Here is a 25,337-nt window from a genome sequence, read left to right as displayed (position 1 = left end):
ACCCACAAGTCTATGGGGCCTGATGGGATCCACCCGAGAGTACTGAGAGAACTGGTGGAGGAGCTTGCCAAGCCACTCTCCACCATTTATCAGCAGTCCTGGTTAACAGGGGAGGTCCCAGAAGACTGGAGGCTTGCCAATGTGACGCCCGTCTACCAGAAAGGCCGGAAGGAGGATCCTGGGAACTACAGGCCTGTCAGCCTGACCTCTGTACAGGGGAAGATTATGGAGCGGTTTGTCTTGAGAGTGCTCACAGGGCATCTGCAGGACAACCAAGAGATCATGCCCAGCCAGCACGGGTTCAGGAAAGGCAGGTCCTGCTTGACCAACCTGATCTCCTTCTATGACCAGGTGACCCACCTAGTGGATGAGGGAAAGGCTGTGGACGTTGTCTACCTGGACTTTAGTAAAGCCTTTGACAGCGTCTCCCACAGCATTCTCCTGGAGAAACTGGTGGCTCGTGGCTTAGACAGGTTTACTCTTTGCTGGGTGAGGAACTGGCTGGATGGCCGAGCCCAGAGGGTTGTGGTGAATGGCGTTAAATCCGGCTGGCGGCCGGTCACAAGCGGTGTTCCCCAGGGCTCGTTTCTGGGGCTGGTCTTGTTCAATATCTTTATAGATGATCTGGATGAGGGAATCGAGTGCTCCCTCAGTAAGTTTGCAGATGACACCAAGCTGGGTGGGAGTGTTGATCTGCTGGAGGGTAGGAGGGCTCTGCAGAGGGATCTGGACAGGCTGGATCGATGGGCAGAGGTCAACTGTATGAGGTTTAATAAGGCCAAGTGCAGGGTCCTGCACTTTGGCCACAACAACCCCATGCAATGCTACAGGCTTGGGGAAGAGTGGCTAGAGAGCAGCCCGGCGGAAAGGGACCTGGGGGTGCTGGTTGACAGCTGGCTGAACATGAGCCGGCAGTGTGCCCAGGTGGCCAAGAAGGCCAACAGCGTCCTGGCCTGTATCAGGAATAGTGTGGCCAGCAGGAGTAGGGAAGTGATCGTGCCCCTGTACTCGGCACTGGTGAGGCCGCACCTTGAATCCTGTGTTCAGTTTTAGGCCCCTCACTACAAGAAGGATGTTGAGGTGCTGGAGCGTGTCCAGAGAAGGGCAACGAAGCTGGTGAGGGGTCTGGAGCACAAGTCTTATGAGGAGCGGCTGAGGGAACTGGGGTTGTTTAGTCTGGAGAAGAGGAGGCTGAGAGGAGACCTTATCGCTCTCTACAACTACCTGAAAGGGGGTTGTGGCGACGAGGGTGTTGGTCTCTTCTCCCAAGTAACTAGTGATAGGACAAGAGGAAATGGCCTCAAGTTGCGCCAGGGGAGGTTTAGATTGGATATTAGGAAAAATTTCTTCACTGAGAGAGTGGTCAGGCATTGGAACAGGCTGCCCAGAGAGGTGGTGGAGTCACCATCTCTGGAAGTGTTCAAAAAACGTGTGGATGTGGCGCTTCAGGACATGGTTTAGGGGACATGGTGGCACTGGATTAATAGTTGGACTTGAAGGTCCTTTCCAACCTAGTGATTCTGTGATTCTGTGACTTGCCCTTGGTGAAGCCATGCTGGCTGTCTCCAATCAGCTCCCTACCCTCCATATGCCTTAGCATAGGTTCTAGGAGGATCTGTTCCATGATCTTTCCAGGCACAGAGGTGAGGCTGATGGTTTGGTAGTTCCCAGGGTCCTCCTTGCTAATACTTCTTTTAAGAATGGGTGCAGTGTTTCCCTTTTTCCAATCATCAGGGACTTCACCTTACTGCCAGGACTTTTCAAATATCATGGAGAGTGGCTTGGCATCTACATCAGTCAATTCTTGGAACTATGGGATGCATCTTGTCAGGTCCTATAGACTTGTGCATGTTCAGGTTCCTCGAGTGGTCTCGTACATGATCTTCTCTTACAGTGGGAGGAACTTTGCTCCTCCAGTCCCCATCATGCAGTCCATCCCCTTGAGAGGTGTGGGAAGAGAGACTGCCAGTGAAGACTGAGGCAGAGAAGTTGTTGAGTACCTCAGCCTTCTCCTCATCCGTTGTTACCAGTTTGCCAGTCTTGCTCATCAAGGGGAGTACGCTTTGTTTGATTTTCCTTTTCTGGCTGACACACTTGTGGAAGCCCTTTTATTATTCTTTGCATCCCTTGCCAAGTTCAGCTTCAGCTGCACCTTTGCCCTTTTGACCTCATCCCTACAAATCCAGGCAGCGTCTCTGTACTCATCCCAGGATACCTGTACCTGCTTCCACTGCCTGTGTGTTTCCTTGTCCTTTAGTTTGCCAAGCAGGTCTCGACTCAGCCATGCTGGTCTCTTGCCTTTCTTTCCTGATCTCTTACACCTGGGGATTGCGAGCTCTTGTGCTCCATGGAAAGCATCCTTCAAGATCTGCCAGCTCTGTTCTGCTCCCTTGTCCCTGAGGGTAGCTTCCCAGCTGATCCTATTGACTAACTCCCTGAAGAGCTGGAGGTTTGCTTTCCTAAAATTCAGGGTCCTGACTTGACTCTTTGCCTGTCCCATATCCCTCAGGACTCTGAACTCCACCAGTGCATGGTCACTGCAGCCCAGGCTGCCTCCAGTCTTGACGTCACTTAGCTCACTTGTGTTAGTGACCAACAGGTCCAGTATGGCATTCCCTCTGGCAGGGCGCTCTATTACCTGGCTTACAAAGTTATATTTCATGCAGTGCAGGAGTCTCCTGGATTGCCTACAGCTCGCTGTGCTACTTTTCCAGCAGGTGTCTGTCCAGGGGTGGTTTAAGTCCCACGGCAGGCAAGAGCCTGCGAGTGCGATTCCTCCTGTAGCTGGACTAAGAAGGCTTCATCAATGGATTCCCCTTGATTGGAGTTGTTATCTTGGGTTGCTCTTTTTCAAAACAGTCATAGTAACTATTTTCAAGTAACAGATCAGAAAATCTGAGGAGGGAGTATTTTGAAAATAGGAAAACATTTCTTTACCTGACAGACTTCAGGTCTAGAGTCTTCTGTGTAGCAAATAGCCCCTTTGAATTTGGAGTTGGGGAAGAAGCTTATTTTGTATCCTACCTACTCATTTTCATAATTAATAAAAAGTTTCTGTATAGTTTTATGAGAGAGTGGGAAAGGAGGAAATTGCGAAGGCACACTTGTTATAGAAATAAACCAGTAGAAATTGTTTAACTCAATTAAACAATGATATGTTATGATAGCTTGAGGAAAGTTATTCCAGGTAGAAAATATTACCTATACCGATTCTTTAAATAAATGACCTTTTAAATATGTGAAAATAATAACGTGAGTAGCAAGGTGTTTTTGTTCTGCTCTCATATTACTGACATCCATATCCACTACTTTGCAACTATGCTTCATTACAGCTCAGTTCTACAGTAAGGAAAATGGCAAGCTGTACCTTATAAAGTACTTTTCAAAAGATTAATTGGCCTTTAGTAAAGAATACAGACTATTCTTTAGGTGTTTTTCCAATTTCTGCATTTCTAAAGGCTTTGACATGCTTGTTGTTCAAATACTGTTCTGATAATAGTATTTGAAGTTTTAACCAGCTGTGTGTCTGTGGCTGTTGAAATCATTTGGGATTGCCAGATGACCTACAATATCTTCTGTCTTCAATCAGCTTCCCAAACAGCTTCCTGAAAAAGCTCATCCTATAGCCTTGTAGGAGCTGGTGCTGGCACAGAGGTCTTACACGCACAGTCCTGGGAAGAGAGGAGAATGCTTAACAGACTAGACTTAGATCAGCTTTTGCTGCTGTGGACAGCAAATACTCAAATAGTTGTGGTGTTAAGTAATTGGCAGGCTGTTTGTGCAACATCAAGGTATCACTAACTGCTGATACATGGCTTTCCATATCACTTTGTGTTATAAAGTTCAAATGATAGAGTGAACTTTTCATTATATCTTGTGGTGCTTGTGGCATATGGAACCACTTTTGTGTTTGAGCTTGAAATTTTTTTGGACAGGGTTGTTTTAGTATGGTTTATGCATTACTGCTTAGTAGAATGTGATTTGTGCTCTTTGGGAAGTTTATTTCTTTAAATGCTGTTACAGCAGAGCTCAAAATAAATGTTTCAATCAAGCAAATAAATACAAGTGAAATCGCCACTTGAAATATCTGTGTTAGATAATAATAAAAGCTTTTGATTTTGTTCACAGCCTAAATTCATAAGAGAAAATTAGGAGCTCTCAAATTCTTGTTCTTAATTTTCTCTTCCTTAAATGAAATTTAACCTACGGTGTTTCAGTTACTTGTTATTATAGAAGAGAAGAAAACAGAACTGGAATATAAAATATATCAAGGGATTTCTGGGAGCACAGAAAATACTGCCTTTGGTTCTGTAGCTCATCCTGTTTGGCTTTGGGGTTGGTTTTGTTTTTTTCGCAGTACACTTCATACATCTATTTACCAACTGAGAGCTTTGGCTATTAGAACTATAAGTTGGGCTAAATGAGGCTCAGAACTGAGCAGACTGAGGTGCTGCATCTGAGCTGCCACTTCAAATGAAAACAACATTCTTGCACTAGGTCTCATCAAACCTCTATCAAAAATACGGATGGTGGAAAAATGAACTTTTGAAAATCAAAATTATTGTTTGACTCTGTCAGTATATAAGCTACAAGTAAGAACTGGTCTCAAATGTTCACAAAAAAATGAAATACTTGTGCACGTCAGCATGTATACTTAGATATACTTTTTGTTCACAAGTATGATCAGGAGTATTTTTCACATGAATTGAAGTTGGCAGCCACTAAAAAAGCTACCACAGCTTGATTTCTTCCTTAACTCAAACCATAACTGCAAAATGTAGTCTGTAAACTTGTTTAGTGTGCCTTGAGAACTATAATCTTGCTTGGAATGCGCTAAGTTAGACTTTGATCACAGTAACAGTCGTTAACATTGGCAAGAACTAAGTAGAGTCAATGCACTCTGTTCTCAACTGCTGTAAAACTTGAACTTTCCAAGATTGCTGGCTCCCTGGGGCATTAAAATTTATTGTTGAAGAAGAACCATAAAGGAGCTTCCCTTTCGCTCCTGCCAAGAACATGTGGTGGGATTTTTACTTAAATAGACCATATTCCTCAGTGTTTCTTCTGAATAATCCATAGTCTTGTAAAAGAACCATTTGCATCTCAGGAGAATATAAAATCAGTTATATAACTGTTTTTAAGATTATTTTTGTTTAGCTTAGCATTACAGAACAAGCATGTAATCTCTCTTGTAGAAGCGATGATGTTGCCTAAAAAAGTTAGCTAGCTTTTTCTCTTTTACAGCCTACGCAGTAAAAGTGTACAAATGAGCTTACTAGAATCATGTGAAATGTTTTGGAAATTATACTTGGTCGGTCTTTGACTCATTGCATTGGTCTGTTATTTAACATGTCAGTGTTTCAAAGACATGCGTCAATCTTATTTCTATACAGTATTGCTCTGAATTGTTATTCTGGGTCTTGTGCTTAACTGTAAAATCTATATGAAGGAACTCTGATTCCTAAGATGAAACATAACTATAGAGGATATTCGCACCCATAAAGCAGCCCATGAATTTAAATAACAAGTATATAGGGAATAAATAACAAGTGAAAGTAAAAAATGTTTCAACAGTTTTGCATCCAACATCTCTACCAACCAACTGCCATAAGTGGTTTTTGTTTGTTTTTTTTGTTTGTGGTTGGTTTTTTTTTTTGTTGTTTTTTTTTTTTGCATCTCTCCAATCCATAGCACTTCCAGTGCTGTTCTTGCACGATCTGTGTAAGAGACGGTAAGCAGCAGGCTTTAGCCTTGTGTTTGCTCACTGGCATTTTAGCATGCTGATAACAACAGGTGATGGTTGAGTTCACACTCAACCTCTTCCCCTCAGGCAGAAGAGAAGCTGATTTGGCACTAATTTGGGGGAAAAAATAATAAGAACTTACAATCTTTAAGACTGCTAACATTTTACCAATATGGCTGAAGCTAAATAGTGGGCTAAAACTACTCAGAGAATTGATGTTGCATCAACTGACTTTGCTCAAGGAAGCATGCTAAAAATATGGTAATTGGGTGTGCAACAATGATGTTCAATTTATTTTAAGATGAAAAATATTACACAGGAAAAACTATTTGAAAAATCTAGTTAATTAAGTTTTGCAGAGCTCCCTGACCTTTGGGATTTTCTTTTTTGTAATTCTACTACCTTTTGATCACAGAAGTCACCATTGTGATAAATCTAGCTTGACTTTTGTCTAACATAGGCCATAGAACTTAAATTATGTCTCTGAGAGAGATAAAATATTACTAATTTTTGAAAGGTTTTTTGGGTGCTCTGATCTCAGCATTTTTCTCATCTTTAAGCTATTTCTTTACCCGTATGTCTAGCAAAGTAATATTCTTGGGATAGTGTCCATTCTTAATCGTGGATTGAATTGACATGGGGAACACTGTGAAGTTTTCCGTTTTACCAGCTGCAGAAATATTAATTAAACTTACTAGCACACAAGCTGATCAACTAGCAGATGTAGCCCAATTCAGTTTAAAAGCTGTAGTCTCAGTTTCAATGCATATTAATGCTGATAATTGTAATGTTGACAAAACAAACAGGTCTGTAAAGAGTGGAGTTTATGAACCTTAACTTCCTAAGAATTTGCATGTTGTGCAGGCTTTTGTTGCATGTAAGGAAGTTCTAGTTGGGAACAAGGCTTTTTTTGCAGTTGAAATGTTCATAGTGTCTTTTGTTCATGTCAATTCTGTGGTGTGCAGCTGGAGATGAGCTCATGAAGCAGCTTCTGCCTCTGTGGAATACTTCCTATGTAAGGGTCCTCTTCCCTGTCTGGCTGCTTATCTTCTTTAAAAGCTTGAAGGAACTTTAATCTCTCTCAAGACTTCACCACCACCACCACCAAAACAGGCTTGAAATGCTGTTAAAAGATTAAAAACACTTGTGAATGAAAGAGGAGGAAGAGGATCTTTTCAGATAGTGTGATGCATAGATTTAATCTGCATGTAAAAAACCCACTACGGATAATGACTTCTAAGGCAGAAAAACACTATTACATTTTGAGCTGTAATACAGATCCTTTAAAACACTGTTTAATTCAATAACAAGCTATTACTTAAGCAAATCATAAAAAAGCCTCAAAAAGTGGTGGGGGAAAAGTTATAAAGTACATCCTCTCTGAATATAATCTTAAGACTATGATAACTTTTATATTGCCCATTTGGCTGGAAAAGTTGCACTTTCTATTGTCCCTTCAACTTTCCCCCATTTCTACTACAGGGCTTATTGTATAAGAACTGTATAAGAAAGCCACAGACATTTAGTTTGTTGGGAGAAGTTATTGCCTGCTCATGGACCAGCTCAGCTGAGCAGATGCAGAACATGTGGCAGGGCCTCTGATCCCGGGGTTGTGCATATGAAACAAAGACCAGGACTAAAAGTATTGTATCTCCTTCTTTTTCCCAGGTTTCCAGTGATGTTGGTATGCAGTTAAAGCTCATTTGATCTCTGTCCCAGTGCAACTATCATTTAGTTCTACACAGTGACACAACCTCAAAATGGAGGAAATAAGAAAGCCCCACTCCCAGCATAGTTTGTCAGCTGATGGACAGGGAAGCTTACTTAGAGGAAGGTGACATGGGCTTGAGCTTTCCGCTGAGAGGATGTCCTGAACTTCAACTTCCAGATAGATGAATTTTAGTTAATCAGTAATAAATATTTCTTAGAAAGAAATGGTAATGCAGTACTAGATGCTGCTTTGTCCTGTCAGGTCTTCAATGCATTAGTTGTGGACTGAGATATTTTGCTGGATTGGGTTCCCCAAACAAGATGAGTAGACAGATCCCTGTTTCTAGAACCTGACAGGTTTGAGTGTGAGCCAAGTCATGAGCTACTCAGAACTATCAAACTGCTGCACTTTTAGGTATGTGCAAAAGCACAGCTCTTAGTGCCTGACAAATGTCATAGGTGTTTCTTTTAGATCTTAGATTTAAATGGCTCTAGGCTTTAATAACAGCTATATATGGAAATGAGTTTTGGAATGGCGCAGATAATTGCATGAGCATTTTTTGAACCTATTCCATGAAGCTTTTACCTTGTTTATAATGTATTGCTTGCATTACAAAACATAAACTTAATGTGCTTACTGGTTTATATGACAATAATACTCAGTTCTATTTCAGGGGTTTTGTTTTACCACTTCACATACTTGACCTGCTACAATTTTCAGCACAGAAATATGCTCCTGTGATCTTTTAATCTTGTGAAGTTAGTCTAATTCTCTCTTCTCTGCAGTTTCTAGCTGTTAATAAGTCTTGTTTGAACAGAGTGTCTCAAGTTATGATTTGTCTTCCACATTTTAAATTAAATGTGAAATGTACGACTTAAATACACATCTCCAAATAAATGATATAAACATGAATTTCATATTAACATTGACATGTAATTCTCTTCTTTTAATATTCAGTTGAAAACAACTTCAGCTGACACAGCTTAATTTGTACTTATTATTAAAGCAATGCATGGAATTTTCTGGCTATTGCAGCCTTGTTAATTAGACATCATTCAGTATTAACTTTGCTTTTCCAGAATTCCTATGTACTATCTGTTGAAATTTCACTCTTACAAATGCAGAAGTGTATTTTCAGTGGGGAGGAAGTTTCTCCTTGTCTTGGTAGATCTCACTAGGGGAACCACTAGTACAGACAATAAAGGATAAAAAGATTCAATGAGTGAAATTTAAAATGAGGACAAATACTGACCTAGAAATGTTAAAATATTAGTTGCCTTAAACTACATTCTAGGTTATAAATTTAGGTCTGAGAACTTATAAGTCTTTTCTGGTCTCATGACATTCAGGCATTTTTAATATATTCTCATTATTTTAGTGATATTAGCCAGAAAACAAAGAAATAAGTGCAATCATTAAGAACGATAAAAATGAAGAATTGTGGTAAATATGGCAACAAAAGTAAAAAAGGCTTTATAAAAAAAAATCTTTCAATATTCTGGACATCCCTGTACTGTTAAACAAATCTTAAATTTGGTATTGTTCAATGTCTTATTAATGGTTTCGTAGTAATTACACTAGGAGTGCTAAAAGATGGTATTTTTTCAGAGTAAAAGTATACAGTTTAACAGTTTCCAGTTAATGGAATGCATCAAAGCCAGAGTAAATTTCTACTCTCAACAAGTTTTTCAGTCTTCCTAGAATCTTCAATAATCTTGTCTGTTTTGACAGCAGGAGCTTATGAAATTGTAAAACATAATGTAGCATGTCTTGCCTTTTTATCGTGAACTCTCTAGTCAGCAAAGCTCTTTAGAACCTGCTGTAGGGCAGAAATTTATCTTACAGGTTCCTCTCTCCATAGGGAGGTCTCTGGACTGTGAGGACTTCTAGGAGCACTGTTTTTATCAGTCATTTCCTGGAATTTTCTTAGGCAAGCTGAGAATAAGTTGTTTTTAAAGTCATCTGATACATTCTCTAAATGTAAAATGTCTCACTTTAAATCAGTTCTTCAAATGAAGAATTTACTTTATACTACTGATTTTTTTTTTTTACAGTAGTACAGATAAAGCCATTAAACTCTTGTAAGCTTCTCTGACTTGTAGAAATATTGTTGTTGCTTAATTCCTCTTTCTTCATATAGTTACAGTTTGGGGTTGGAGGTTTTCTGGTTTTGTCCTTTTTTATGTGGAGCTGCTGAGACTTAGGGGTGGATCAGAATGCTTGAAAATCAGAAGCTAGTAGGAAAAAAACCCACCCTGTGACAAACCTGTGGAAAGCTCTATTGTCTGGACAGGTTACAAGATTTGATAACACTCCACGCTTATCTCTGAGCTATACAGTTTCTACTGTACTTGATGCTTGCTCTTCATGAAGAATTCCTATCCCTGCCTTTGTTCTTTAAGGTCAGCAATATGGGAGCAGAAAGAACCAATTCATTGCCCCACTCTTGAGAGGAAAAGGGAAAGAAAATGAATTGCTTCAAAAATAACACACACAAAGTAAATGCTTTTGACTGGCACTTGTGCACTGATTAAAAAATGTGAAAACTTTTTCAGAGAAGCTATTTAGTGCTCGGTTGTTGAAGTCTACTAGAATCATTCCATTGAATGCATAATGTGGGACATACCTTAAGGAACTGCAGTTTCTATTCTGCTTGCATACCTTTAATGGATTCACAAGCAGATGGCAGGTCTCAGTGCAGTTAAGTGGGATATCATCGGTGAGTAATTGTGTTTTCTAGTGGGGCTCTGCAGGGATTGGTTCTAAGACCTGTACCGTTAAACTTGTATCAGTGACATGGAAGACTACATAAAAATACACCCCAGAACCTACAGGCAGTGCAAAAAGGTCAAGAGATTGTAAAGCGCAAGACATCAACACAGGACAGTCTGGATTGCCCTGTAGGTTAGCTTCAAACAAAGGAGTATTTTTCTGAGGCCAAATAAAAGCTGTGTAATTAGCACAAAAGATAAACTTTATTTCCTGACTGAAGATGAAGGGTTCTCTGAAAGACTGAAGATGATACTGGGGATTTTTGTATGTGCTGAGAAGAGAAAGTAATGGTGGATAAGCTGAAAGTGAGCCCCTAGTTTGACATGGCCAGATGAACTAATGTAATCCATTGTTCCATGTTCATATCATCATTAAGCAGGACTGGAAAGGTTGCCTTTTCATCTAGCACTAATGTATTTAGTAAACTGTATGAATGTATTACTTTAGATATAGACAGGACTGATTGAAACTTTGATTTGTTCTGATTTATTTCAGTAGTAAAAAAATCATTAAGCTTGAATGTTTTGTTTTGTGAGTATGTCCTGATCCAAACAAAACTTGAACTTGTTGTCTGTGGCCTGTGTGGGACAAGAGCAAAACTAAATCATCACAATGGTCCTTTCTGGTCTTAATAAATTTACTGTAACTTTGTCAGTTGCAGCTGAGAGTCATTTTTAATACTTCTGTGGTCTTTCTTCTAATAGTAACAATTTGAATGGTTTAACATAGTCCTACTGCTTCCACGGATACTAAAGGGATCCTGAGTGTTAATGGCAATACTGCCACTGGCCTGCTATTTTAGAAGAATAGGTGAAAAACTTAGGAAGTTGCATACCTCACCACGGTAAGCTTCCCTTTTCCTTTGCTTTCCTTTTATGTTAGACATGGAACATTAAAGAAACTCTGGGTTTGGTTATAGTAGTTACTTGATTCATTCTAAATCCCAGAGCAGCACAATCTAGCTTTCCCAAATTACCAAAGAACTGTTGTTTACAGTTTTTGTAGCTGTAGACAAAACTGATCACTCTGTTTTCAACTATTTCTTCCATGACATGATACTTTAAAACCCTTCCCTCCTCACTTTCTAACAGTCTGTCTCTTAAATGAGTCAGTTAACTTGTGTTCATATTATGAAGTTCACTGGGTGTGAATAACCTCTAGCTTATCTGGTGATGAACTTCAGATTTGGACCATGTCTTTGCTTATTTTCATTGTTCTTTTGTTTTCTCATTCAAATTCAACACATTCTTGACTATTATCAGTGTGATTTGATCAGTTAAGGGACAGTATCATGAATATTGGACACCTTTGCAGTTGCCTTTTTAGGTATGTAACTTCAAGTTTAAGTGGGCTAAGTATGTTCTTTTTTAATGTTTATGTAGTCGTCATCGTCCTCGCTGTCTTCACCACCATCCTCATCGCAGCCTCAGGTTAGCCACAGCAGAACGAAGGCTTCACCATTGTGTCACTCTGCATCCCTCTCCTGGGCCAAACGTAATCATATAGGTCCTGCAAAGGCTACCAGTCCGTCAATCCGTCTTCGTCGTTGGCGGCCCTTGATACGCCTTCCATCTGTTGGGCTTCATTCTGTTGTAAGTGTAGTCCATCTTCAGTCTTTTCTTACTCTGACATGACTGGCCTTCTGCCATGTAACTTCAGTCTTCAAGGCATCATTTTTTGTTGGGGTCTTTCTCTACCATTCTTAGGATTTCTTTCTTCCTTTTTTTTTTTTCCTTTCCCCAATGTCAGACAGCAAAAGTACATCACTCCATTCTTTGCTGTCCAGGTATTTTTGATTCAATACACGTGCCAAATCATTTCCAAAACATAGATGAAGTTTGCCCTTCATGAAGTGTCCTTTTTTTTTTTTTTTCACCATAGGGTCTACATCCAATCTCTTCACCTCATCTTCATGATCTTTCATTTGGATGTGCTAAACCAAAGGGCTTCTAATTCTAATTCTGATATTATTTCTTCTGTGTTTGAGACCTGGTTTATGTTCTCATATCCTAAACCTAGTCGTCTTTTCTTTCATTCTAAGTCTTGCTTAATGGTCCCTGGGTATTTCAGTAAAGATGAAAATGTCTCCTGTAATCCCAAGGGGCTGGCTTACTTTCTCACTCGACATCTGTTTCTTTATCCAGTTTGTACACCTACATTCTAGTTGAAGGTGAATACATTCTATTAAGAAAAGCTTGTAATCAAGTATCTTACTTACACTTTTTTCCTTCTTCACCCACAGGACACAAATATATCTTGAAAATATAGAAAAAAAAATAACATACACAGAATAGCCAATATCTATAAACTGTCCTATGACCACCATCAGAAACACTAAACTGAGTGGTTCAGTGGCATTTCATCCTGCTTTTAAGGAGTGATTACACTTTTAGTACATACACACAAAAAAAATCTTGATATGTAGAAGTGGATTGTCTTAAATGAAAAACTGGGACAGGAATTTTTGTTTTTATCATTCTTTGGTAATGACCACATTGTGTTACTAGAAATTCTTATTTGAGGTACGTGGATTTTTTTTTTTTTACTGAGGTGAAATAACTATTCTGATTACAGTCCAGATAATTTCCTTTTTCATAGAGATCTGTCTTTCTAGATGTGGAAATCATTCTTAAAGTTTTATTGCTATTAAAAATTAGTGTCCAAATGCTTCTGTTTCTTTATAGCTTTTATATTTTTATCCTGATAACTATCTCAAGATGAGACCTTTTTCCCAGACTCCTTTCTCTTTATGGTAATAAGTGCTATTATTAAGTATCTAGTTCTCTTGTAATCTTCCAAACTATTGAACATTCTTGATGTTATAATTTGGAGCTAGTTAACTACCTTTTAGGATTTGAGGAGACAAGGAGTTTACACACAGTTAAGTTCTCCCCAACTCATGCCTCCTCCTGCCATTTAATATTTATGCCATTAACATTGGCAAACCTGTGATATTTCACCTAGGAACTTTTTTGTTTAGCAAAACTTGGAAAATTCTACATCATATTTCTGTAATTTGAAACTGGGATCTTATAGGTCAAATTCATACATAAGCTTGCTGTTAACAAAACAACTTATTGAGGAAGACTTGCTTGAGTGTGCCTGCCTAGAACAAAAACATTAATTGAGCATGAGTTTACTTCAACACTAAATAAACCATGACTTGTCCTGGGATGGACATTATACCATAATCTGTTTTGGTTATACTAGAAAACTACTGTTGGCAAGTTGAGAGTTTATATACTTCAGAAAATTTCTAAAAACAACTCCTCATCCATTAGCAGTGAGCATTTGCTTTGAAAATATTAAAAATATTCATTAAAAAAATAAGTGGCCTTCAATACAACTGTATCTGTCAAAAGAGAAGCTTGCCACTAAAAATAGTTTTAAAATGTTCCTCGTTAACGCCCCTGAGATCCTGACTGTCTCCATCTGACAGATTAAAAGTGTCCTATATGCAAAGATTTACCACTGAATACAATATAGTCTGATAGTTATTGGTAGCTAAAATGTTGTCTTTACACTTCTGTGTAACATACCTTTCCAAGAAGATTCAAGAACATACAAACTATACCTAAACTAATTTTGCATGCAAAAAAAAGACAGCATTTTGGGCATTAAAGCTGTCTCAGTTGGCTTGATAATAAGTACTACCTCATCCTTCCAAGTTTTGTTCTGTCAATGCCTGTCAACAAGTAGGATTAGTATAGCTCTGATCATTCTGCTAGATGTACAAAGAGGCTGAGCTGATCTCAGCATTCTATCAATATGTTCTAGTATTGCTTCTGTTAAGAAATCCATGAACTTAAATTTAAGGGCGAGAGGGAAACATCCCTTAAAATACGGTTGAACTTTCTTGTAGTTCTAGGTACATTTCTACTACTTAACATTGACAGACAGGAAATAGATTGTTTCAGAGTTAAGAGTGGAAGTCTTAATGATGGGGAACTGTGTTTATGCTTCTTAAATAAAACCAGTTTTCCTACTTGAAAACTTTCCTTGACTCTTTAGAGTAGGTTTCCAGATGAGTTAAGAACATAAAAACTTTAAAAAAAAAAAAAAAAAAGGAAGTACTGTCCTGAAATGTTCTATGCAAACCTGATAAATTGCAGTTGATGTGGCAAATTTTTAAGCTATATAGGTAACAACGTACTTCATTAGTAATGTTGACTTTTACTCAATCCTTGTAGTGATTTCTTATTCTTCCAGCTCATCTGTTCTTTTAGTTTAGTGTCTCTGCTTGCCTTAGGGTCATTTTGCTGCCTTTTATATATCAAGCTAATCTCCTAATTCTTTTTTCTTTCCTACACTTCTCAAGTTGGAAAACGTGCTCTTTTTTCTTCCCATTTACTCTGTGTCAGACTGAAGTTCCTGTTCTTTAAAGGAATACCTATTTAGGGCAGCTTACTGCTGAATAATCCTTCTTGCTTATGGATGTAAAGGGAGATTTGTGTTTGTATGAACGTTCTGTATCCAGATACTCTGGTCATTGATGGAGCCCATCTCTGAATTTCATCTTCTTGCTTGACATCCTCCCATTCAAAATCAGATGCTACTCTCCTGCAGCTTGGAATTGTACCTCACCTGACACATGTGCCTATTCTAGCTACAGTTGGGGACATAGAGTTAATAAGCTTGAGACAGCTTGTCTACCATGACAGCATGGTAGATAAATACATACGGCATTGCTTAGCAAAGGAACTTCTTGTCCATTCTTGGGTCAGCATTCAAGACAGTCCATCAGCACCTTTCTTAGGGAAATTATTTTTCATTATTCTAGACAAGGGATACCTTGATCTAAATTAAGCTATGTATGTTCAACTCTGAAACTCCAGAACATTTCAAATACCATAAACTCACAGCAGTGTACTGAGCATGAATATGTCACTGTTCTGTAAGAGTGAGCCAGAAATAATCTTGCTGAAACTTGTGATCATCATTCCAGTGGTCTTTGTTTTAATTGCAGTATTTTAACCAGGATTCAAATGTCTTTCTCAGGCCTACACAGTACATTTGCCCAAGCATGTTCCATGCTTCAAAATGGAAATTACAGATGCCTAATCTATCAAATAGCAATTGCATCACTTTTTCCCCTTTACTTCAAAATTTACTGAATCCAAACCATACCTAATGCTCTGTTGTGTAAGCTTCATTTTTTAATATGTTTTTCTTTGTCTTTTTGTAACTTCTTGTGAGTGAAATTGTATGGTTAAACTCCTAAGTTTTTTCTTCTCTTAGACTCCAGTTACTTTTGTCATGATCTTTCCGTTGGATGCAGCTGAAACTTTTTATTCCTTGAGGTTCTGCAAAACTGTCTTTTCCTCATCAGTCTTTACTGCTCTTCTTCCAGAACCTGACAGACTCTTGATGCCAATTTCTTGACTTTACCAGTCACTACCTGTAATGCAAAGCATTCTCCTAAACTGGTTTCTGAGACTTCTTGCTTCACTCTTTTCTCTCAAGAGCAAGTGTAAGGAAATAATAAAAATACAAGATTAAGTTGGAAGAAGTTGCCTGAAATCTGTCATGTAACATTGAACCTGGTTTTTATAATGTGGTCTTTCATAAGTAAATTTTAAGCAGAATGCAGTGAGGACTTGTTCAGTATGTCCTGAGAGCAGGACAATTCTCCTCCCCGCCACCCCCCCTTCACTCCCCCCCGCCAATTGTGTGTCCCAAAAATGCAGTTTTGGGGAAAAGAAACAAAGCTGCACATCAAGTTTGAACAGTTTTGTTCGAAGTTAGTAACATTTGAAGATCAAAAGATTTCAAATGCATGAAAATTGAACACTGACTTTAGATTGGGATAATGGTCTAAATGCATTAGCAAGATGAACTGTGTAGGTGATGAAAAATATACATTATTAGACCAGCTGATATGATTGGGCAAACAGTGATATAGGGGTGTACTATTGAGTTTCTGAAGGTTAGTGCAACAACATGAAAGAAGACTGTTGTAGTTCATGAGGAGAGGGCAGTATGCCTTTCAGTGGTGAAAGGTAAAATCAAGGAATTTCTCAGTACAACAAAAGGGAATAGGAATTGTTACCATTTGTACAGAAAAAAAACTTTGGGAAGTACCATTTTAAAAATTACTGATTGGAAATCTGCTAGTGAAGAATAGAAGAAATCTAGAGGTGTTGCTTCAATAACATGAACTAATGGATATTGACCTGAGACAAGTCAATTAAAATTGACTTCTCATAGCAGTCAGCAATTGTTTGTTATTTAATTTGAATGCCCAGGTTAGCAGAGAAAGCAGTCAAATCCTCTGAAATACTGGGACTCGGTCACTTAAGTGCGTTTAATGTGGTATCCAAATTTAGAGGGTACTATGACCTTGGCTGTCACTTTTGTGTATGAGAGTCGGTATTCATGAAGATATGCTATATTATTATCATTGAGTGTTATCTCAATACCTTGAGAACAAATTACAGGTGAAATGATGTTCTCAGAACAATCACTTTGAGCACTAAGCTTTTTGCATTTTTCCTCTTCAAATCAGTGTCAAGTCTACTGGTCATTATTTTTCTCTCTCTCTCTCTTTTTTTTTTTTTTGGTGTCTTTTGAGGAGATAAATTAGAAAAGTGATATCCACTAACCCATGCTACTAAAACTTACTTCTTATACTAAGGTTGAAACCATAACATAAGCTTCTATAAGCTACCCAAGATGCTGGTATTTGTCCTCTTTCTGTCTTTTCTGGATGGGAAAGAAATGTAAATTTTTTTCACTGTGTGCTACAGCTATTCAGATGACTTGAAAAATGAGTCTTGAATCCTATAGGTTAGTTCTAAATCCTGATTAGACAATTATCTTATTTAGACTCCTGTGTCTTTCTCCTTCCTTGTGGTTCATACATGCGGTCATTCAAATCTGCTGTCTCCTTTTGCATGTTGAGTGGGCTTCTAAGTGAAAAACTCTAAAGGAACAGGTCATCCCAACACTTGACCGATGTTTATGTTATTGTGGTCTTTGACAAGAAGAGTAATCAAGAGAAAATCCTCTGTAATTGTTCTGAAAATACTACCTAGTGATGAGCATGTAGGCAGATTTCTTAAAGCTATGTTCTCTTGTTCTTTTAAGCATTCACATAGACTGTTCATTAAAAACTGAAACCTTGGCCAAAGGTGTAGCTTTTCAAGGAGACCACAAAAGACATCTCCCTGAAGCTGACATTCCCTCCTCTTCTTTCCATTGCTTTGAAATTTAAAATCTTCTGGTTCAAGTGTTAAAATTTCTAGAGCTTCCCAGCAAGGCAGAAATTGGCCTGACTAGGCTTCTTCTCGTGTCTGTGTGTCTGTGTGTGCATGGGCATGCACGCATATGCAATGGATGCCTTTTTGTGTCCCTAAGGAGGAGTGGGGGGATTTTAAATCAGGCTTATCACATTGGGAAAATTTAATCCAGTTTACTTGTTTGCCTAAGTCATAAGCAACAGATTTTTATAATACAAAAGGTTAGGTCATCTTGACTATTCAGACACTATTGTTTCTCTGTGCTTATGATTATGCAAATAATTGTCTGTACAAAAATAAATGAATTATTGAAATCTTAATTTTTAAAGAAATGCAATAGATCTACTTTGTAGTAAATTTACTACTATCTACTATTAGATGAAAAGAAGTCACAAGGGAAGGAGACTGTCTACGTTACAACATGTGGTAGAAACTTTAATAATGGCATGGCACTTTTGTTCTCTATGAGGTTGGGGAATTAAAAATGTAAAAACCCAACATTTCTCACGGGTTGTGGCAATAGCAGTTAATGAAAGCATGTTATTTACATTAGGCACGTACAAAAACTCAGTGGGATTCTCTAGAAGTCTGTCTTCAAGTAAACTCATTGAAAAATTAATCATGGGTTTTTTTGATGGCTTCCCTATCTATCTATCTTCTAGCGTTCTAGCTCAGCATTCCAAGCATGCCAAGTGTCCCTCTCTATAGAAAAGGTCTTTATTGGAAGCTGGCAAAGAACTCAACCCTCAAAATGGCGAAAGGGACAACTGTATTTTGTTCTACATGTGAGCATAACCAAATCTTGAAAATCTCAAAGTCCTCTGAAATAGTGGTACTTTGGACTTGTCTAGTTAATGTCTGTGATTCTATGAACGAGAGCCCAAGTAGTGTGTGTTCAGACACAAACTTTTAAATGCTAAGCTATTTTCTTCCTAAAACTAGACTAACTGGCAATAGTCTTTCCCCTAACCCTGAAATTCCTTAAGCCCAGATTTTCCAGTTGGTATGTTTAATTGGTAAGTGAACAGCCATGAAGTCATATGTCTATGTGAGGATTAGGTGGACTTGGCGAGGACTCTCAGCTTTGCCTGCCTGCACACTTGTAGCACCATGGTTTAGATGCCTCTAAACTGTTGGTTGAACGATGGCATCTTGTTGTTATTCCCATTGGTTGTCAGCTACCATCTTGTGTGGTCTTCAGGAAGCTATGGAAACTTGTGGTACTTGGAAGTTTACAGCTGGGGTAGCCAAACTCTAGACGCTGCTTGTTTTCCTTGGTTTTCTTTCTGGCTCTGCTGGGCGTTCTGCAAAACAGTATTCTCAAAGGCAATTACTTATGCCATTGCGGAAAAAGACTCATTGGCGTTCTGGTGCAAAGGTCCTCTCGTCCCTTTGATAGTCATCTCATCTTTAGCAGCAGGAATGCTTTTTCTCCATTCTAGGCCCTCTGAAACAGAGATGAAACAGGATGTTTTTCACACTTAACTGGTCATGGAGATGAATCTCAAATGAGAGTAAGGGGAGATTATGTGCTTTTTTGTTTTGGGTTTTTTTTTCTTTTTCATTTTTGAGCTTGCTACATAGAATTTCTGTAAATTGTCAGAAGTTCCTCTGTAATGCTGTATTCTTCGGCGTTCTTGATGTATTGAAGGACTTATGGTGACTTCTTGTCATCAGCTTTATTGTTGTGGTTGATTGCTACATTTCTTCAATTTAGATCATCTTTTTAAAGTCTTTTTCCATGACGATCAGGAAGAAGGAAACTTTTAACCCAGTCTTGAAAAAATAATGTGACTCTTAAGGTTCTACAACTATTTTACACTCTAATCTGTTTCTGGTAAATTCTTAGATTTCTGGGGCACTTCAAGAAATTCACATAAGGTTTGTAATTACAAGGTGCAAGAAAACTGCATAAGGTATATTTTGACAGAAGTCAGATTCTTAATAGTTTAAGAAAAACTCAGGTACTTTTTCCCATTCCTTCAAACAGTGTCTTTTTAAATTGTGGATCAAAGCTCTGATGCGGACTGGACAGATTGATGAGGAAACAAGACCATCAATTGCTATTGAACACAAGAGTGGTGAGGCGCCGTTTGGCTCAGAAGTTCGAAAACCACTGCTTCGTGGATGCTGGGAATGTGTCCTGGCAGAGTACCGTGCTGTGCATTTTCTTGTGCTGAAAAATCTTTTGCTTGCTGTAGTTGGCAACAAAGTACGAGGCTACATAGGTCTTTGCCATTTGTAACCATTTTTTATGTCACGTCACTTGATGCTGTGACATGTGTCACACTGCACTTCAGCCTTTTTTTGGCAGTGATGATGCCCATGATGCCACTTTGAATTTCAGAAGTCTCTGAGACAAACGGAGCCCTAGGCAGCCCTGGTTATTTTCCTTCCTCGCCACCTGAGATATGTGAACTGTAACTTGGGAGCATCTGTTTCTTTCAACTGCCTGTGAGAAGGGAACAGGTTAACTATACTATCCATGGCTTAAGAAGAAAATTTTTTTTGACCAAGTGAATGTTTTCAGTTTTAAAATACTACAGGTTCAGCATTCAGTCCTGCATCACTTTGTTATGCGAGTTGGGTTAGTGAAGGAGTTGCTATTTATGACTATCTATTTTTAATGCTAATGTATTTGAGCTGATACTATTTCTAAATCAGTAATGAAAAATAAAGCTTTTATATAGCACTGTAATTGGAAATACTTCCAGATACTTTACTGAAAGGATTCCTACTGATCTGTGCATTTGCAGAAAGCTGCTTTGTATTCCAAAATGTTCCGCATTGTGACTTTTACCATTCTGTATAGATCCAGAATGTGCTTCTCACTTGTGATTTTTCTTGGCCAGGTGTTTTGAATATTATGATGGTATGTTCTCGTTAGTCATATTGTGGTAAGAGTTTTAGTGAACACAGTTTCTTCTTGTTTTGTTTTGCAGGCACCAAGTATAGATGAAAAAGTAGATCTTCACTTTATTGCATTAGTTAATGTAGGTGGTCATCTCTATGAATTGGGTAAGAACACTTTTTATCCACTCTCTCAATTTGTTTGAAACAAATACAAGTAGTAATGTTGTTAACTATCAAAGTTTGAGAGAGATTACTTGATTTAATATAGAGCTTAAGTTCTTTTCAACTGCATCATATGGTCTGAGGGGTGTGGGGTTCTGTCAAACAATTGCAGCCTTCTTCCCAGTGTTTTTTGGGATTCTCCTTCCCTCAGCTCCCTCCTATTAAGATAAAATGGTACAGAATACTAGACTGCCTCTAAGCTTCCTTTATGATTTACAAGGACAGGAAACAAGAAAGAACTGATGAACACTCAGTTTCAGAGAGGAAAGTACTGTTATGCTTATGTCCCTGAATTGCTTGTGGAATTAATAAATGAACTGTGTGCCACTTTAGAAGTGTTAGCTATATTTTTAAATAGTGTGATATAGTTTAAACTGAAATAATGTAGTCAGAATACTAGCAGATACTAATATTCTGTAACTCGTTTGTTATAGGCTGGTTATTTTTTGATCTAACTTTTTGTGGTCACTAGAGAGTTAATTGTAAAACAGTAGTCTCTGCCTTCTGAATTACAGCTGGTTTTTTTTCTGTCTTCAGATTGTGTAGCACCAAGTTCTCCTCAGATATTCTCTAATGACTCCAATCTTATACATGTTGCTGGGCAACTAGGTTTTGCTGCAGGCACTTCAGAAAACTAGCACGTTTTCTAGATCAGGATTTAAAAACTGCAAGTCACTAGTCTTTCCTAACGTAATTTTCACAGTATTTTATGGTGAGAACATTTTCATCTTTTGAAAATCAACGTGTAATTAAGCAATGCCCTTATCAGGTGACAACTAGTCATAACCGGGGTATAAGCAGTATATAAGAAGTGCTTATGTTAATATTAAGGCGATCTAAGGGGTATTATCAGTGGCAAAACACGAACAATAGGCACACATTTCTGTATTTTTATGATGCTGTATGTCTGTCAGTGAACTAGATCAAATAGTGAGGCAAGTACTGGAGGATGCAATATAAAAATTCTATGACTCTAGATTTCCAGACATGATGGATGGCTCTCTCTTCTGAGTTGTGTGCTACTATTTCCATGTTACCTTTTCATTGTGCATTAATTTGCTCTGCTTAAAAAGCACACCGCAGACTAGGATTACCATGTTTATCTATTTTCCATAACTATAATGCAGGATAAAACCCACTTTAATTTTTTGCCTAAATTTAAAAAAATAATAAAAGAAAGAAGCATTTAGCTCCACTGTATAGTGGAATGCCAATGCTACTATTTCATTTGTTCTTAAAATAACTTTTCTCTGTACCAGCAGAAAAAAGCAAAAAATACTTAAAAGAAAATTGAGAAGATTTTTCAATTGATTCATTGGCTTCAGTCACTGTGGCCAGCATGTGGGCTTTGGCAGGCAGAAAATGCTAAGGAAGCACATGGATGTTAAATGCTTATGATGTTTTTGCCATAGAAAACCATGTTATTTATAGGCACATGAAATTAAAATGCTGTTCTGCCAAGTTGTACATTAAAAAAAAAAAAAAATTCAAATCAAACTTAGCTTGCAACAATACAGGGCATTCCATTCTGTTTCCCTGGCACGTTCTGAGGATTTTGTATTGTATCTTCAATCATGGTTGTTAAAATCATGAACAACCTCTTGTTCATGTAAATCCAAAAGTTTTCTAACATTGAATCTACTTTTAGTTGTGGAAAGTGTAGTTTGGAAGCACTGTCAACTTTGATGGAATCTTTGGGGAGGGAAAAGTCTTTAAATGGGAGAACAGAGCCAAAAGAGAATTTGATCTAGCAAATACTTAAGATATCCTGACATGTGTTCTCATACTGTTAGCTTTTCACAAGTAACCTGAAACATGTTTGCATGAATGAAATTATTTTTAAAATGCTGAAAGTGACAATATAACATTATATATAACATTCTAACAGTAACATTACAGTTATGCCAGACTCTTCAAACTGGTGGTTTTGGTATTCTGTTCTGTCGTGGAGTCCCTGATCACAGCTGTCAAAGACCACAGATGTACAGCTGTCTGTCTGGGTAAATCCATTAAGTGCTGTTGAAATTATTCTTCTCTACTTGAAAAACTGAAGTACTATACCAGCACTAAAACGATCACAACTTATAGCCTTAAAGTTTTCAAATAAAATATTAAAAAAAAAGTATTTCATTGTTATGATTGGATTTTTTTTAATGTAACAGACTGTACAAAATTATACCTGTTGAAGCAGTCAACAGTGGAGGAGAGACCAGGGAATAGCTAGCTGCATGTGTGATTCTTTTATAAAAAATGAGGTAGCATTTTGTAAGTGAAGAGCAAAGAATCTGTTCGAATGATTTTAACTGGAAAAATGAAGCTTTTCTAATTTTATAAATGTGTTGTTCAATCCTGCTTTGTGTTTCAACAGATGGGCGCAAGCCATTTCCAATAAACCATGGGGAAACTAATGACGATTCTTTTTTAGAGGTAGGAATAGAAAACCTTCTTAAATGATGTTATACAAAATTCTTGCTATATTTCCCCAAAATCTATTAAAAAAAATATATTTATACACAAGTCTTGCTATGAGGTTGGATGAGGAATTCAGCGAGTGGGATGGTGAGGCAAAATTAGGTTTACTCAGTTTTAAAACATGTATTTCAGAACGCTCATCTTGTGACTCTGGATGACAGAGTATTATGACATGGTAACAAGAAATGTCAGAAGAGTTCACCATAACAGAAGACCAGACTGACTTTTCTTCTGTGCTGATATTTTCATATGCCCAGGCATCTTTCAAATTGTACATGAGATGAAATCATGAGATTGAAAACTTAGGATAATTGTTCATTATCTTTCATTTAGTTATAGTTTGATAGGTGCCATCCTAGACAGAAGTTAATTTCCTTTCTGACACTTGCTAATAATCATTCTTCTCCCGTTTTCGTGGCTCCTTTTGGGTGGTTCTTTGTGTCAGGAGCTGTTCAGTTCAGAAATGAATTGGAAAGGAATACACTGAATTAAAAGGATAAACTGTCATCCCCACAGAATGATGCAAAGTTGAGGCTGAAAGAAGGCAATGCATAGATCTGACGTTTGTGGTAGCCAGACTGGATTAGCTTTACGAAAGGAAGAAACCAGAGAAACTAAAAAACAAACAAAACCTTTTATAGTTTAGTAGCATAGACTAATGTCTGTAAAGTTTGCATACAATTTGTGCTTGTTTGGGCAGGGGGAGAAGCTGGATAAAGCTTTCCTTTTTTCACATGTGGCGCTTTTCTGTTTTACTGATAACATGTGTTCTCCAGATTGCACCCTAAAGCTAGATGAAGGAATTACTTACAATCTTTCACTTAGCCCACACAGCTTAGATTCATCTTGAGACAAAGGAAAAATTTCTGAATACAGCAGTACTAATAAAGGCAAACTTCAGAGATGCCCCTAGAAAGTCCAACAAGCAACATATCCATTGCACAAAGTAATATTCAGTCACAAAAATCATTGTTGCTAAGGTTCTGCATTAAAAACTTTTTGCTCTCTTATGCTGCCCATATGAGCACTGTAAATAATCTTGAATAGTGGTAACTGAGATCAGAAATACAGTTTATGTAGATTTGTTACACTATTTAGTAATCCTTTATGGAAAAACCCATTTTGAGCATAGTTTGTGTAAAGCATAATTTCATATTTCAGTTGTGGGATTTTTTAATAAGTGTTTTAAATATTTTTTAAAATAGTGTTTTTTGTTTTGTTTTTACTTTTTTCCCTAGGATGCAATAGAAGTTTGCAAGAAATTCATGGAACGTGACCCAGAAGAATTAAGATTTAATGCAATTGCACTGTCTGCAGCTTAAAAGCCTTTTCCAGTGCGGCTAATCTATTGCAATGTATTGTAACAATAAAACTGTTGCCATATGTTAATATTACAAATTTTGATACTTCCCTAACATGTTGATTAATTGTAGCATACATGAAATAAACTTTGCATCTGTCCTTGCTATATCTTGCTGCTTTGGGTATCTATATACACGCATGCATTTTGTGCAAGACTTCTGTGTGGTGGGTTTTTCCCCTTCCACCCCCTTAAACATTTTGGGAATTACTTTCAGTAATATTTCATCAGAATAATGATGAGCTAGTTCAGAGCAGGATTATCATTGTCTCATTCACAGATAAGAGTTTGAGTGGAGTATGTGGTATGTTAATGGGTAAAAACTTGAAATATGAGGCTATCTCCATCTTTTAATTATAAAGATACAAGAATATCATAAGAAATTTTGCAGGTGACTCAAAAGACAAAGGCTTAGTGCATTATTTATAAATAAATATATGGAAGAAAAAAGGCAGAAAAAGGACTTTCTTCTTACTGTTGGTGAGCACTAATACTTCAAAATTATCTTGATCTTTACATTTTGAATAAAACTTCATTTTGTTTCTCAAGCCAAATAATGTTAATAAATTGTCAAAAAGCTTTAGTTAAACCAGTGTTTGCTGTTTTTATATGTGGAAAAACAACATGGATTTTTGCCCCAGAAAAGCCACACTAGTAATTAATGCTAGTTCAAATAGTAGGACTGCAGAGGGCACTGACAGGTGAGTACCACAGTGTATCTCACCTAACTGAAATAAATGATAGAAAAGTAATGATTGCTGTAATGAAGTTTTGTGTAACAAGAACAGAAACAGACTATAGATTTTAAGACAGCCATGATGGTCATATACTTTTTTTCCCCCCCTTAGGAATATCTGTTGTAAGTTTGTCATTACTGAATGCTATGTGATACCCTTCCCCTGTGCCACCTCTCCCACCCCACCCACTGGATCTTAAGGTACTGTTGACCAATTGCTACACTTACAT

The 25,337-nt window shown here is 37.8% G+C and overlaps 1 protein-coding gene across 2 annotated transcripts in view; it reads left to right on the top strand.

Moving 5' to 3' along the window:
• The window catches only part of UCHL3 (ubiquitin C-terminal hydrolase L3), a gene marked incomplete at its 5' end in the record, with an annotated part of 51,877 nt that extends 27,099 nt beyond the window's left edge, over positions 1-24,778 (top strand). For both annotated transcript variants that reach the window (XM_082014421.1, XM_082014422.1), the window contains 3 exons: positions 20,407-20,482; positions 22,908-22,966; positions 24,250-24,778. In XM_082014421.1, coding sequence (XP_081870547.1) covers positions 20,407-20,482; positions 22,908-22,966; positions 24,250-24,333 — 219 coding nt within the window. In that variant the 3' untranslated portion in view covers positions 24,334-24,778. The remainder of the gene's footprint in view (positions 1-20,406; positions 20,483-22,907; positions 22,967-24,249) is intronic.
• Between the last annotated feature and the right edge of the window lie 559 nt (positions 24,779-25,337).

This window comes from Phaethon aethereus (genome assembly GCF_964289735.1).
Source record: "Phaethon aethereus genome assembly, chromosome: 1".
NCBI classification, from domain to species: domain Eukaryota; kingdom Metazoa; phylum Chordata; class Aves; order Phaethontiformes; family Phaethontidae; genus Phaethon; species Phaethon aethereus.
The sequence above is the reverse complement of the archived record's forward strand: the minus strand, read 5'-3'. Positions and strand labels throughout refer to the sequence as shown.